Below are 12,500 nucleotides of genomic sequence, written 5' to 3' on the forward strand. Positions count from 1 at the left end.
TGTAAACGTGGCACACAGAACACCAAAAAGCCACTGTACAGTTTGACAGTTGGCAAATGAGGTAGAAACAGTATTATGTTTCCTGTTGCACTGAAGTCACTGCACAGCCAGTTAATGTAGCATTCTGCATTAAGGGAGAGGGGATGGAGGGGGTTAATGTTAGTCTGGGTGTGTAGGAGTTTGATTCTGTTGAGGTGATGTTTGCTCAGAACAAACAGTTAGTTTATCAAGGTTACGGATTCTATTCATGACCCCCTTCCTAAGGATTAGTGTGTGTGTGCGTGTGTGTGTGTGTGGCGCGCGTGCGTGTGTGTGCGTGAATGAAGCAGGCTGACCTCAGCAAGGTGGATTACAAGTCAGTCATTCAGTCAGTAAATAAAACAAATAAAATTGGTTCACCTTTATTTAACCAGGTAGGCTAGTTGAGAACAAGTTCTCATTTACAACTGCGACCTGGCCAAGATAAAGCAAAGCAGTTCGACAGATACAACAACACAGAGTTACACATGGAGTAAAACAAACATACAGTCAATAATACAGTATAAAGAAGTCTATATACAATGTGAGCAAATGAGGTGAGAAGGGAGGTAAAGGCAAAAAAGGCCATGGTGGCAAAGTAAATAGAATATAGCAAGTAAAACACTGGAATGGTAGATTTGCAGTGGAAGAATGTGCAAAGTAGAGAGAAATAATGGGGTGCAAAGGAGCCAAATAAGTAATTAAATACAGTAGGGAAAGAGGTAGTTGTTTGGGCTAAATTGTAGGTGGGCTATGTACAAGTGCAGTAATCTGTGAGCTGCTCTGACAGCTGGTGCTTAAAGCTAGTGAGGGAAATAAGTGTTTCCAGTTTCAGAGATTTAGTAGTTTGTTCCAGTCATTGACAGCAGAGAACTGGAAGGAAAGGCGGCCAAAGGAGGAATTGGTTTTGGGGGTGACCAGAGAGATATACCTGCTGGAGCGCGTGCTACAGGTGGTTGCTGCTATGGTGATAAGCAAGTTGAGATAAGGGGGGACTTTACCTAGCAGGGTCTTGTAGATGCTGGAGCCAGTGGGTTTGGCGACGAGTATGAAGCGAGGGCCAGCCAACGAGAGCGTACAGGTCACAGTGGTGGGTAGTATAAGGTGCTTTGGTAACAAAACGGATGGCACTGTGATAAACTGCAATCCAGTTTGCTGAGTAGAGTATCGGAAGCCATTTTGTAGATGACATCGCCGGGGCTTTGGTGACAAAATGGACGGCAAATGAAGAAGACTGACCTCAGGTGGTTTGCAGGGCCCGACCTCATAGCCTAGTCACCTGTGACCTTTTGGATGACATCATAGTGTTTTTAGTGACGTTGTCTTTCTTTTGTTGTGAGGACTTTATGGTTACCAAGACAGAAAGCAGAACACCACTTTGTTGTACACACATCGCTGTTTACAACTATGAGTCAGAACTAGAGTGATATCTGGCCCTTAGCGGTGCGTTCAACCATTAATCAGAACTAGAGTGATATCTGGCCCTTAGTGGTGTGTTTAACCAGAACTAGAGTGATATCTGGCCCTTAGTGGTGTGTTTAACCAGAACTAGAGTGATATCTGGCCCTTAGTGGTGTGTTCAACCATTAATCAGAACTAAAATGATATCTGGCCCCTTAGTGGTGTGTTTAACCATTAATCAGAACTAGAGTGATATCTGGCCCTTAATGGTGTGTTCAACCATTAATCAGAACTAGAGTGATATCTGGCCCCTTAATGGTGTTCAACCATTAATCAGAACTAGAGTGATATCTGGCCCCTTAATGGTGTGTTCAACCATTAATCAGAACTAGAGTGATATCTGGCCCTTAATGGTGTGTTTTACCAGAACTAGAGTGATATCTGGCCCTTAGTGGTGTGTTTAACCAGAACTAGAGTGATATCTGGCCCTTAGTGGTGTGTTCAACCATTAATCAGAACTAGAGTGATATCTGGCCCCTTAATGGTGTGTTCAACCATTAATCAGAACTAGAGTGATATCTGGCCCTTAGTGGTGTGTTCAACCATTAATCAGAACTAGAGTGATATCTGGCCCTTAATGGTGTGTTCAACCATTAATCAGAACTAGAGTGATATCTGGCCCTTAATGGTGTGTTCAACCATTAATCAGAACTAGAGTGATATCTGGCCCTTAGTGGTGTGTTCAACCATTAATCAGAACTAGAGTGATATCTGGCCCTTAATGGTGTGTTCAACCATTAATCAGAACTAGAGTGATATCTGGCCCCTTAATGGTGTGTTCAACCATTAATCAGAACTAGAGTGATATCTGGCCCTTAGTGGTGTGTTCAACCATTAATCAGAACTAGAGTGATATCTGGCCCTTAATGGTGTGTTCAACCATTAATCAGAACTAGAGTGATATCTGGCCCCTTAATGGTGTGTTCAACCATTAATCAGAACTAGAGTGATATCTGGCCCTTAATGGTGTGTTCAACCATTAATCAGAACTAGAGTGATATCTGGCCCCTTAATGGTGTGTTCAACCATTAATCAGAACTAGAGTGATACCTGGCCCCTTAGTGGTGTGTTCAACCATTAATCAGAACTAGAGTGATATCTGGCCCTTAATGGTGTGTTTAACCAGAACTAGAGTGATATCTGGCCCTTAGTGGTGTGTTTAACCAGAACTAGAGTGATATCTGGCCCTTAGTGGTGTGTTTAACCAGAACTAGAGTGATATCTGGCCCCTTAATGGTGTGTTCAACCATTAATCAGAACTAGAGTGATATCTGGCCCTTAGTGGTGTGTTCAACCATTAATCAGAACTAGAGTGATATCTGGCCCTTAGCGGTGTGGTCAACCATTAATCAGAACTAGAGTGATATCTGGCCCCTTAATGGTGTGTTAAACCATTAATCAGAACTAGAGTGATATCTGGCCCATTAGTGGTGTGTTCAACCATTAATCAGAACTAGAGTGATATCTGGCCCTTAGCGGTGTGTTCAACCATTAATCAGAACTAGAGTGAAATCTGGCCCCTTAATGGTGTGTTCAACCATTAATCAGAACTAGAGTGATATCTGGCCCTTAGCGGTGTGTTCAACCATTAATCAGAACTAGAGTGAAATCTGGCCCCTTAATGGTGTGTTCAACCATTAATCAGAACTAGAGTGATATCTGGCCCTTAGCGGTGTGGTCAACCATTAATCAGAACTAGAGTGATATCTGGCCCTTAATGGTGTATCCAGCCCTGGAGAGGTAGGTGTTAAACTGGATACTGGAGACTGTAGGTGTTAAACTGGATACTGGAGACTGTAGGTGTTAAACTGGATACTGGAGACTGTAGGTGTTAAACTGGATACTGGAGACTGTAGGTGTTAAACTGGATACTGTAGGTGTTAAACTGGATACTGTAGGTGTTAAACTGGATACTGTAGGTGTTAAACTGGATACTGGAGACTGTAGGTGTTAAACTGGATACTGGAGACTGTAGGTGTTAAACTGGATATTGGAGACTGTAGGTGTTAAGCTGGAGACTGGAGACTGTAGGTGTTAAACTGGATACTGGAGACTGTAGGTGTTAAACTGGAGACTGGAGACTGTAGGTGTTAAACTGGATACTGTAGGTGTTAAACTGGAGACTGTAGGTGTTAAACTGGATACTGTAGGTGTTAAACTGGAGACTGGGAGACTGTAGGTGTTAAACTGGATACTGTAGGTGTTAAACTGGATACTGTAGGTGTTAAACTGGATACTGGAGACTAGGTGTTAAACTGGAGACTGGAGACTGTAGGTGTTAAACTGGATACTGTAGGTGTTAAACTGGATACTGTAGGTGTTAAACTGGAGACTGTAGGTGTTAAACTGGATACTGGAGACTGTAGGTGTTAAACTGGATACTGTAGGTGTTAAACTGGAGACTGTAGGTGTTAAACTGGATACTGGAGACTGTAGGTGTTAAACTGGATACTGTAGAATGTAGGTGTTGAACTGGAGACTGGAGACTGTAGGTGTTAAACTGGAGACTGGAGACTGTAGGTGTTAAACTGGATACTGTAGGTGTTAAACTGGACACTGGAGACTGTAGGTGTTAAACTGGATACTGTAGGTGTTAAACTGGATACTGTAGGTGTTAAACTGGAGACTGTAGGTGTTAAACTGGATACTGGAGACTCTAGGTGTTAAACTGGATACTGTAGAATGTAGGTGTTGAACTGGAGACTGGAGACTGTAGGTGTTAAACTGGAGACTGGAGACTGTAGGTGTTAAACTGGATACTGTAGGTGTTAAACTGGATACTGGAGACTGTAGGTGTTAAACTGGAGACTGGAGGTGTTAAACTGGAGACTGTAGGTGTTAAACTGGAGACTGTAGGTGTTAAACTGGAGACTGGAGACTGTAGGTGTTAAACTGGAGACTGTAGGTGTTAAACTGGAGACTGTAGGTGTTAAACTGGATACTGGAGACTCTAGGTGTTAAACTGGATACTGTAGAATGTAGGTGTTGAACTGGAGACTGGAGACTGTAGGTGTTAAACTGGAGACTGGAGACTGTAGGTGTTAAACTGGATACTGTAGGTGTTAAACTGGACACTGGAGACTGTAGGTGTTAAACTGGATACTGTAGGTGTTAAACTGGATACTGTAGGTGTTAAACTGGAGACTGTAGGTGTTAAACTGGATACTGGAGACTCTAGGTGTTAAACTGGATACTGTAGAATGTAGGTGTTGAACTGGAGACTGGAGACTGTAGGTGTTAAACTGGAGACTGGAGACTGTAGGTGTTAAACTGGATACTGTAGGTGTTAAACTGGATACTGGAGACTGTAGGTGTTAAACTGGAGACTGTAGGTGTTAAACTGGAGACTGTAGGTGTTAAACTGGAGACTGTAGGTGTTAAACTGGAGACTGGAGACTGTAGGTGTTAAACTGGAGACTGTAGGTGTTAAACTGGAGACTGTAGGTGTCTATCTACTATGTGTCAACTCCTACCCATGTTGTTGAGACAGCTTCACCTGCCAACTCCTACCCATGTTGTCTGTTGTTGAGACAGCTTCACCTGCCAACTCCTACCCATGTTGTTGAGACAGCTTCACCTGTCAATTCCTACCCATGTTGTCTGTTGTTGAGACAGCTTCACCTGCCAACTCCTACCCATGTTGTTGAGACAGCTTCACCTGCCAACTCCTACCCATGTTGTTGAGACAGCTTCACCTGTCAACTCCTACCCATGTTGTTGAGACAGCTTCACCTGTCAACTCCTATCCATGTTGTTGAGACAGCTTCACCTGCCAACTCCTACCCATGTTGTTGAGACAGCTTCACCTGTCAACTCCTACCCATGTTGTCTGTTGTTGAGACAGCTTCACCTGTCAACTCCTACCCATGTTGTTGAGACAGCTTCACCTGCCAACTCCTACCTATGTTGTCTGTTGTTGAGACAGCTTCACCTGTCAACTCCTACCCATGTTGTTGAGACAGCTTCACCTGCCAACTCCTACCCATGTTGTTGAGACAGCTTCACCTGCCAACTCCTACCCATGTTGTTGAGACAGCTTCACCTGCCAACTCCTACCCATGTTGTTGAGACAGCTTCACCTGCCAACTCCTACCCATGTTGTTGAGACAGCTTCACCTGCCAACTCCTACCCATGTTGTTGAGACAGCTTCACCTGTCAACTCCTACCTATGTTGTCTGTTGTTGAGACAGCTTCACCTGTCAACTCCTACCTATGTTGTCTGTTGTTGAGACAGCTTCACCTGTCAACTCCTACCCATGTTGTTGAGACAGCTTCACCTGCCAACTCCTACCCATGTTGTTGAGACAGCTCCACCTGCCAACTCCTACCCATGTTGTTGTCTGTTGTTGAGACAGCTTCACCTGCCAACTCCTACCCATGTTGTTGTCTGTTGTTGAGACAGCTTCACCTGTCAACTCCTACCCATGTTGTTGTCTGTTGTTGAGACAGCTTCACCTGCCAACTCCTACCCATGTTGTTGTCTGTTGTTGAGACAGCTTCACCTGCCAACTCCTACCCATGTTGTTGAGACAGCTTCACCTGTCAACTCCTACCCATGTTGTTGTCTGTTGTTGAGACAGCTTCACCTGCCAACTCCTACCTATGTTGTCTGTTGTTGAGACAGCTTCACCTGTCAACTCCTACCCATGTTGTTGAGACAGCTTCACCTGCCAACTCCTACCCATGTTGTTGAGACAGCTTCACCTGTCAACTCCTACCCATGTTGTTGAAACAGCTTCACCTGCCAACTCCTACCTATGTTGTTGAGACAGCTTCACCTGTCAACTCCTACCCATGTTGTTGTCTGTTGTTGAGACAGCTTCACCTGCCAACTCCTACCTATGTTGTCTGTTGTTGAGACAGCTTAACCTGTCAACTCCTACCCATGTTGTTGAGACAGCTTCACCTGCCAACTCCTACCCATGGTGTCTGTTGTTGAGACAGCTTCACCTGCCAACTCCTACCCATGGTGTCTGTTGTTGAGACAGCTTCACCTGCCAACTCCTACCCATGTTGTTGAGACAGCTTCACCTGCCAACTCCTACCCATGTTGTTGAGACAGCTTCACCTGCCAACTCCTACCCATGTTATCTGTTGTTGAGACAGCTTCACCTGTCAACTCCTACCCATGTTGTCTGTTGTTGAGACAGCTTCACCTGTCAACTCCTACCCATGTTGTCTGTTGTTGAGACAGCTTCACCTGTCAACTCCTACCCATGTTGTTGAGACAGCTTCACCTGCCAACTCCTACCCATGTTGTTGAGACAGCTCCACCTGCCAACTCCTACCCATGTTGTCTGTTGTTGAGACAGCTTCACCTGCCAACTCCTACCCATGGTGTCTGTTGTTGAGACAGCTTCACCTGCCAACTCCTACCTATGTTGTCTGTTGTTGAGACAGCTTCATCTGCTCCTACCCATGTCTGTTACCTTCAACTGATCTGTCTCTGAGACAGCTTCACCTCCAACTGACAGGATGACAGCTTTGCCCGTTGCTGTATCTACACTGTCCTGTTACTGGCTGATAGAGACCTGGTTCTACGCCTGGAGAAACCCTCAGCTGTACAGGTAACACACAGAGACCTGGTTCTACGCCTGGAGAACCCCTCAGCCGTACAGGTAACACAGAGACCTGGTTGGAGACTACGCCTGAGACCTGGTTCTACGCCTGGAGAAACCCTCAGCTGTACAGGTAACACAGAGACCTGGTTCTACGCCTGGAGAAACCCTCAGCTGTACAGGTAACACAGAGACCTGGTTCTACGCCTGGAGAAATCCTCAGCTGTACAGGTAACACAGAGACCTGGTTCTACACCTGGAGAAACCCTCAGCTGTACAGGTAACACACAGAGACCTGGTTCTACACCTGGAGAAACCCTCAGCTGTACAGGTAACACAGAGACCTGGTTCTACACCTGGAGAAACCCTCAGCTGTACAGGTAACACACAGAGACCTGGTTCTACGCCTGGAGAAAACCTCAGCTGTACAGGTAACACAGAGACCTGGTTCTACACCTGGAGAAACCTTCAGCCGTACAGGTAACACAGAGACCTGGTTCTACACCTGGAGAAACCCTCAGCTGTACAGGTAACACAGAGACCTGGTTCTACGCCTGGAGAAACCCTCAGCTGTACAGGTAACAGTAACACAGAGACCTGGTTCTACACCTGGAGAAACCCTCAGCAGTACAGGTAACACAGAGACCTGGTTCAACGCCTGGAGAAATCCTCAGCCGTACAGGTAACACAGAGACCTGGTTCTACGCCTGGAGAAACCCTCAGCTGTACAGGTAACACACAGAGACCTGGTTCTACGCCTGGAGAAACCCTCAGCTGTACAGGTAACACACAGAGACCTGGTTCTACGCCTGGAGAAATCATCAGCTGTACAGGTAACACACAGAGACCTGGTTCTACGCCTGGAGAAACCCTCAGCTGTACAGGTAACACACAGACCTGAAGGCTTCCCTCACAGTAATACTCTGTCTGGTAACATGGTTTCTCAAGGTGTTCCTCACAGTAATACTCTGTCTGGTAACATGGTTTCTCAAGGCGTCCTTCACAGTAATACTCTGTGTGGTAACAGCTATGGTTTCTCAAGGCGTCCTTCACAGTAATACTCTGTGTGGTAACAGCTATGGTTTCTCAAGGCGTCCTTCACAGTAATACTCTGTGTGGTAACAGCTATGGTGTCCTTCACAGTAATACTCTGTGTAGTAACAGCTATGGTGTACTTCACAGTAATACTCTGTGTAGTAACAGCTATGGTGTCCTTCACAGTAATACTATGTGTGGTAACAGCTATGGTTTCTCAAGACGTCCCTCACAGTAATACTCTGTGTAGTAACATCTATGGTTTCTCAAGGCGTCCTTCACAGTAATACTCTGTGTGGTAACAGCTATGGTTTCTCAAGGTGTCCTTCACAGTAATACTCTGTGTGGTAACAGCTATGGTTTCTCAAGGCCTCCTTCACAGTAGTACTCTGTGTGGTAACAGCTATGGTTTCTCAAGGCGTCCCTCACAGTAATACTCTGTGTGGTAACAGCTATGGTTTCTCAAGGCTTCCCTCACAGTAATACTCTGTGTAGTAACAGCTATGGTTTCTCAAGGCCTCCTTCACAGTAATACTCTGTGTGGTAACAGCTATGGTTTCTCAAGGCGTCCTTCACAGTAATACTCTGTGTGGTAACAGCTATGGTTTCTCAAGGCGTCCTTCACAGTAATACTCTGTGTGGTAACATGGTTTCTCAAGGCCTCCTTCACAGTAATACTCTGTGTGGTAACAGCTATGGTTTCTCAAGGCGTCCTTCACAGTAATACTCTGTGTGGTAACAGCTATGGTGTCCTTCACAGTAATACTCTGTGTGGTAAGAGCTATGGTGTCCTTCACAGTAATACTCTGTGTAGTAACAGCTATGGTTTCTCAAGGCGTCCTTCACAGTAATACTCTGTGTGGTAACAGCTATGGTTTCTCAAGGCGTCCTTCACAGTAGTACTCTGTGTAGTAACAGCTATGGTTTCTCAAGGCGTCCTTCACAGTAGTACTCTGTGTAGTAACAGCTATGGTTTCTCAAGGCGTCCTTCACAGTAGTACTCTATGTAGTAACAGCTATGGTTTCTCAAGGCGTCCTTCACAGTAATACTCTGTCTTCACTAAGTCTATACAGGAACACAGTCCTACCCTCACAGTAATACTCTGTGTGGTAACAGCTATGGTTTCTCAAGGTGTCCTTCACAGTAATACTCTGTGTGGTAACAGCTATGGTTTCTCAAGGTGTCCTTCACAGTAATACTATGTGTGGTAACAGCTATGGTTTCTCAAGGCGTCCTTCACAGTAATACTCTGTGTGGTAACAGCTATGGTTTCTCAAGGCGTCCTTCACAGTAATAATCTGTGTGGTAACAGCTATGGTTTCTCAAGGCCTCCTTCACAGTAATACTCTGTGTGGTAACAGCTATGGTGTCCTTCACAGTAATACTCTGTGTGGTAACAGCTATGGTTTCTCAAGGCGTCCTTCACAGTAATACTCTGTGTGGTAACAGCTATGGTTTCTCAAGGCCTCCTTCACAGTAATACTCTGTGTGGTAACAGCTATGGTTTCTCAAGGCCTCCTTCACAGTAATACTCTGTGTGGTAACAGCTATGGTGTCCTTCACAGTAATACTCTGTCTGGTAACAGCTATGGTTTCTCAAGGCCTCCTTCGCAGTAATACTCTGTGTGGTAACAGCTATGGTTTCTCAAGGTGTCCCTCACAGTAATACTCTGTGTGTGGTAACAGCTATGGTTTCTCAAGGCGTCCCTCACAGTAATACTCTGTGTGGTAACAGCTATGGTGTCCTTCACAGTAATACTCTGTGTGGTAACAGCTATGGTTTCTCAAGGCCTCCTTCACAGTAATACTCTGTGTGGTAACAGCTATGGTTTCTCAAGGCCTCCTTCACAGTAATACTCTGTGTGGTAACAGCTATGGTTTCTCAAGGCCTCCTTCACAGTAACACTCTGTGTGGTAACAGCTATGGTTTCTCAAGGCCTCCTTCACAGTAATACTCTGTGTGGTAACAGCTATGGTTTCTCAAGGCCTCCTTCACAGTAACACTCTGTGTGGTAACAGCTATGGTTTCTCAAGGCGTCCCTCACAGTAATACTCTGTGTGGTAAGAGCTATGGTTTCTCAAGGCGTCCCTCACAGTAATACTCTGTGTGGTAACAGCTATGGTGTCCTTCACAGTAATACTCTGTCTGGTAACAGCTATGGTTTCTCAAGGTGTCCTTCACAGTAATACTCTGTGTGGTAACAGCTATGGTTTCTCAAGGCCTCCTTCACAGTAATACTCTGTGTGGTAACAGCTATGGTTTCTCAAGGCGTCCTTCACAGTAATACTCTGTGTGGTAACAGCTATGGTTTCTCAAGGCCTCCTTCACAGTAATACTCTGTGTGGTAACAGCTATGGTTTCTCAAGGCGTCCTTCACAGTAATACTTTGTCTGGTAACAGCTATGGTTTCTCAAGGCGTCCTTCACAGTAATACTCTGTCTGGTAACAGCTATGGTTTCTCAAGACCTCCCTCACATCGCTCAGAATACTTTTTCTTTGTGAAGTTCAGTCTTGTTTCCCTTCTCAAACCAATCCAAGGTTCCACACTGCAGTGGAATGTGTGTGGTGTGTTGTGATTGGACGGGGACGAGGTGGCACCAGGATATGGCCCTGAAGGAGAGCTATGGTGTGTTGTGATTGGACGGGGACGAGGTGGCACCAGGATATGGCCCTGAAGGAGAGCTATGGTGTGTTGTGATTGGACGGGGACGAGGTGGCACCAGGATATGGCCCTGAAGGAGAGCTGTGGTGTGTGTGTTGTGATTGGACGGGGGCGAGGTGGCACCAGGATATGGCCCTGAAGGAGAGCTGTGGTGTGTTGTGATTGGACGGGGACGAGGTGGCACCAGGATATGGCCCTGAAGGAGAGCTGTGGTGTGTTGTGATTGGACGGGGACGAGGTGGCACCAGGATATGGCCCTGAAGGAGAGCTATGGTGTGTTGTGATTGGACGGGGACGAGGTGGCACCAGGATATGGCCCTGAAGGAGAGCTATGGTGTGTTGTGATTGGACGGGGACGAGGTGGCACCAGGATATGGCCCTGAAGGAGAGCTGTGGTGTGTTGTGATTGGACGGGGACGAGGTGGCACCAGGATATGGCCCTGAAGGAGAGCTGTGGTGTGTGTGTTGTGATTGGACGGGGACGAGGTGGCACCAGGATATGGCCCTGAAGGAGAGCTGTGGTGTGTGTGTTGTGATTGGACGGGGACGAGGTGGCACCAGGATATGGCCCTGAAGGAGAGCTGTGGTGTGTGTGTTGTGATTGGACGGGGACGAGGTGGCACCAGGATATGGCCCTGAAGGAGAGCTGTGGTGTGTTGTGATTGGACGGGGACGAGGTGGCACCAGGATATGGCCCTGAAGGAGAGCTATGGTGTGTTGTGATTGGACGGGGACGAGGTGGCACCAGGATATGGCCCTGAAGGAGAGCTATGGTGTGTTGTGATTGGACGGGGACGAGGTGGCACCAGGATATGGCCCTGAAGGAGAGCTGTGGTGTGTTGTGATTGGACGGGGACGAGGTGGCACCAGGATATGGCCCTGAAGGAGAGCTGTGGTGTGTGTGTTGTGATTGGACGGGGAAAGGTGGCACCAGGATATGGCCCTGAAGGAGAGCTGTGGTGTGTTGTGATTGGACGGGGGCTGAGGTGGCACCAGGATATGGCCCTGAAGGAGAGCTGTGGTGTGTTGTGATTGGACAGGGAAATGTGGCACCAGGATATGGCCCTGAAGGAGAGCTGTGGTGTGTTGTGATTGGACGGGGACGAGGTGGCACCAGGATATGGCCCTGAAGGAGAGCTGTGGTGTGTTGTGATTGGACGGGGACGAGGTGGCCCCAGGATATGGCCCTGAAGGAGAGCTGTGGTGTGTGTGTTGTGATTGGACGGGGACGAAGTGGCACCAGGATATGGCCCTGAAGGAGAGCTGTGGTGTGTGTGTTGTGATTGGACGGGGACGAAGTGGCACCAGGATATGGCCCTGAAGGAGAGCTGTGGTGTGTTGTGATTGGACGGGGACTAGTTGGCCCCAGGATATGGCCCTGAAGGAGAGCTGTGGTATGTGTGTTGTGATTGGACGGGGACTAGGTGGCCCCAGGATATGGCCCTGAAGGAGAGGATATGACAAACACATCCCGGAATTCAAATAAAATTACCTGCGCCGAGTACAACAGGTGTAGTAGACCTCACAGTGAAATGCTGAATACAACAGGTGTAGTAGACCTCACAGTGAAATGCTGAATACAACAGGTGTAGTAGACCTCACAGTGAAATGATGAATACAACAGGTGTAGTAGACCTCACAGTGAAATGATGAATACAACAGGTGTAGTAGACCTCACAGTGAAATGATGAATACAACAGGTGTAGTAGACCTCACAGTGAAATGATGAATACAACAGGTGTAGTAGACCTTACAGTGAAATG

The 12,500-nt window shown here is 46.7% G+C and overlaps 1 protein-coding gene across 1 annotated transcript in view; it reads left to right on the forward strand.

Moving 5' to 3' along the window:
• Positions 1 to 320: 320 nt before the first annotated feature.
• The window catches only part of LOC135565157 (pleckstrin homology domain-containing family G member 4B-like), a 26,466-nt gene continuing 14,286 nt past the window's right edge, over positions 321 to 12,500 (forward strand). Inside the window, exons 1-2 of the mRNA XM_065011216.1 lie at positions 321 to 344; positions 6,955 to 7,047. Coding sequence (XP_064867288.1) covers positions 321 to 344; positions 6,955 to 7,047 — 117 coding nt within the window. The remainder of the gene's footprint in view (positions 345 to 6,954; positions 7,048 to 12,500) is intronic.

The sequence above is a fragment of the Oncorhynchus nerka genome, linkage group LG27, assembly GCF_034236695.1.
Source record: "Oncorhynchus nerka isolate Pitt River linkage group LG27, Oner_Uvic_2.0, whole genome shotgun sequence".
Classification (NCBI taxonomy): Eukaryota; Metazoa; Chordata; class Actinopteri; order Salmoniformes; family Salmonidae; genus Oncorhynchus; species Oncorhynchus nerka.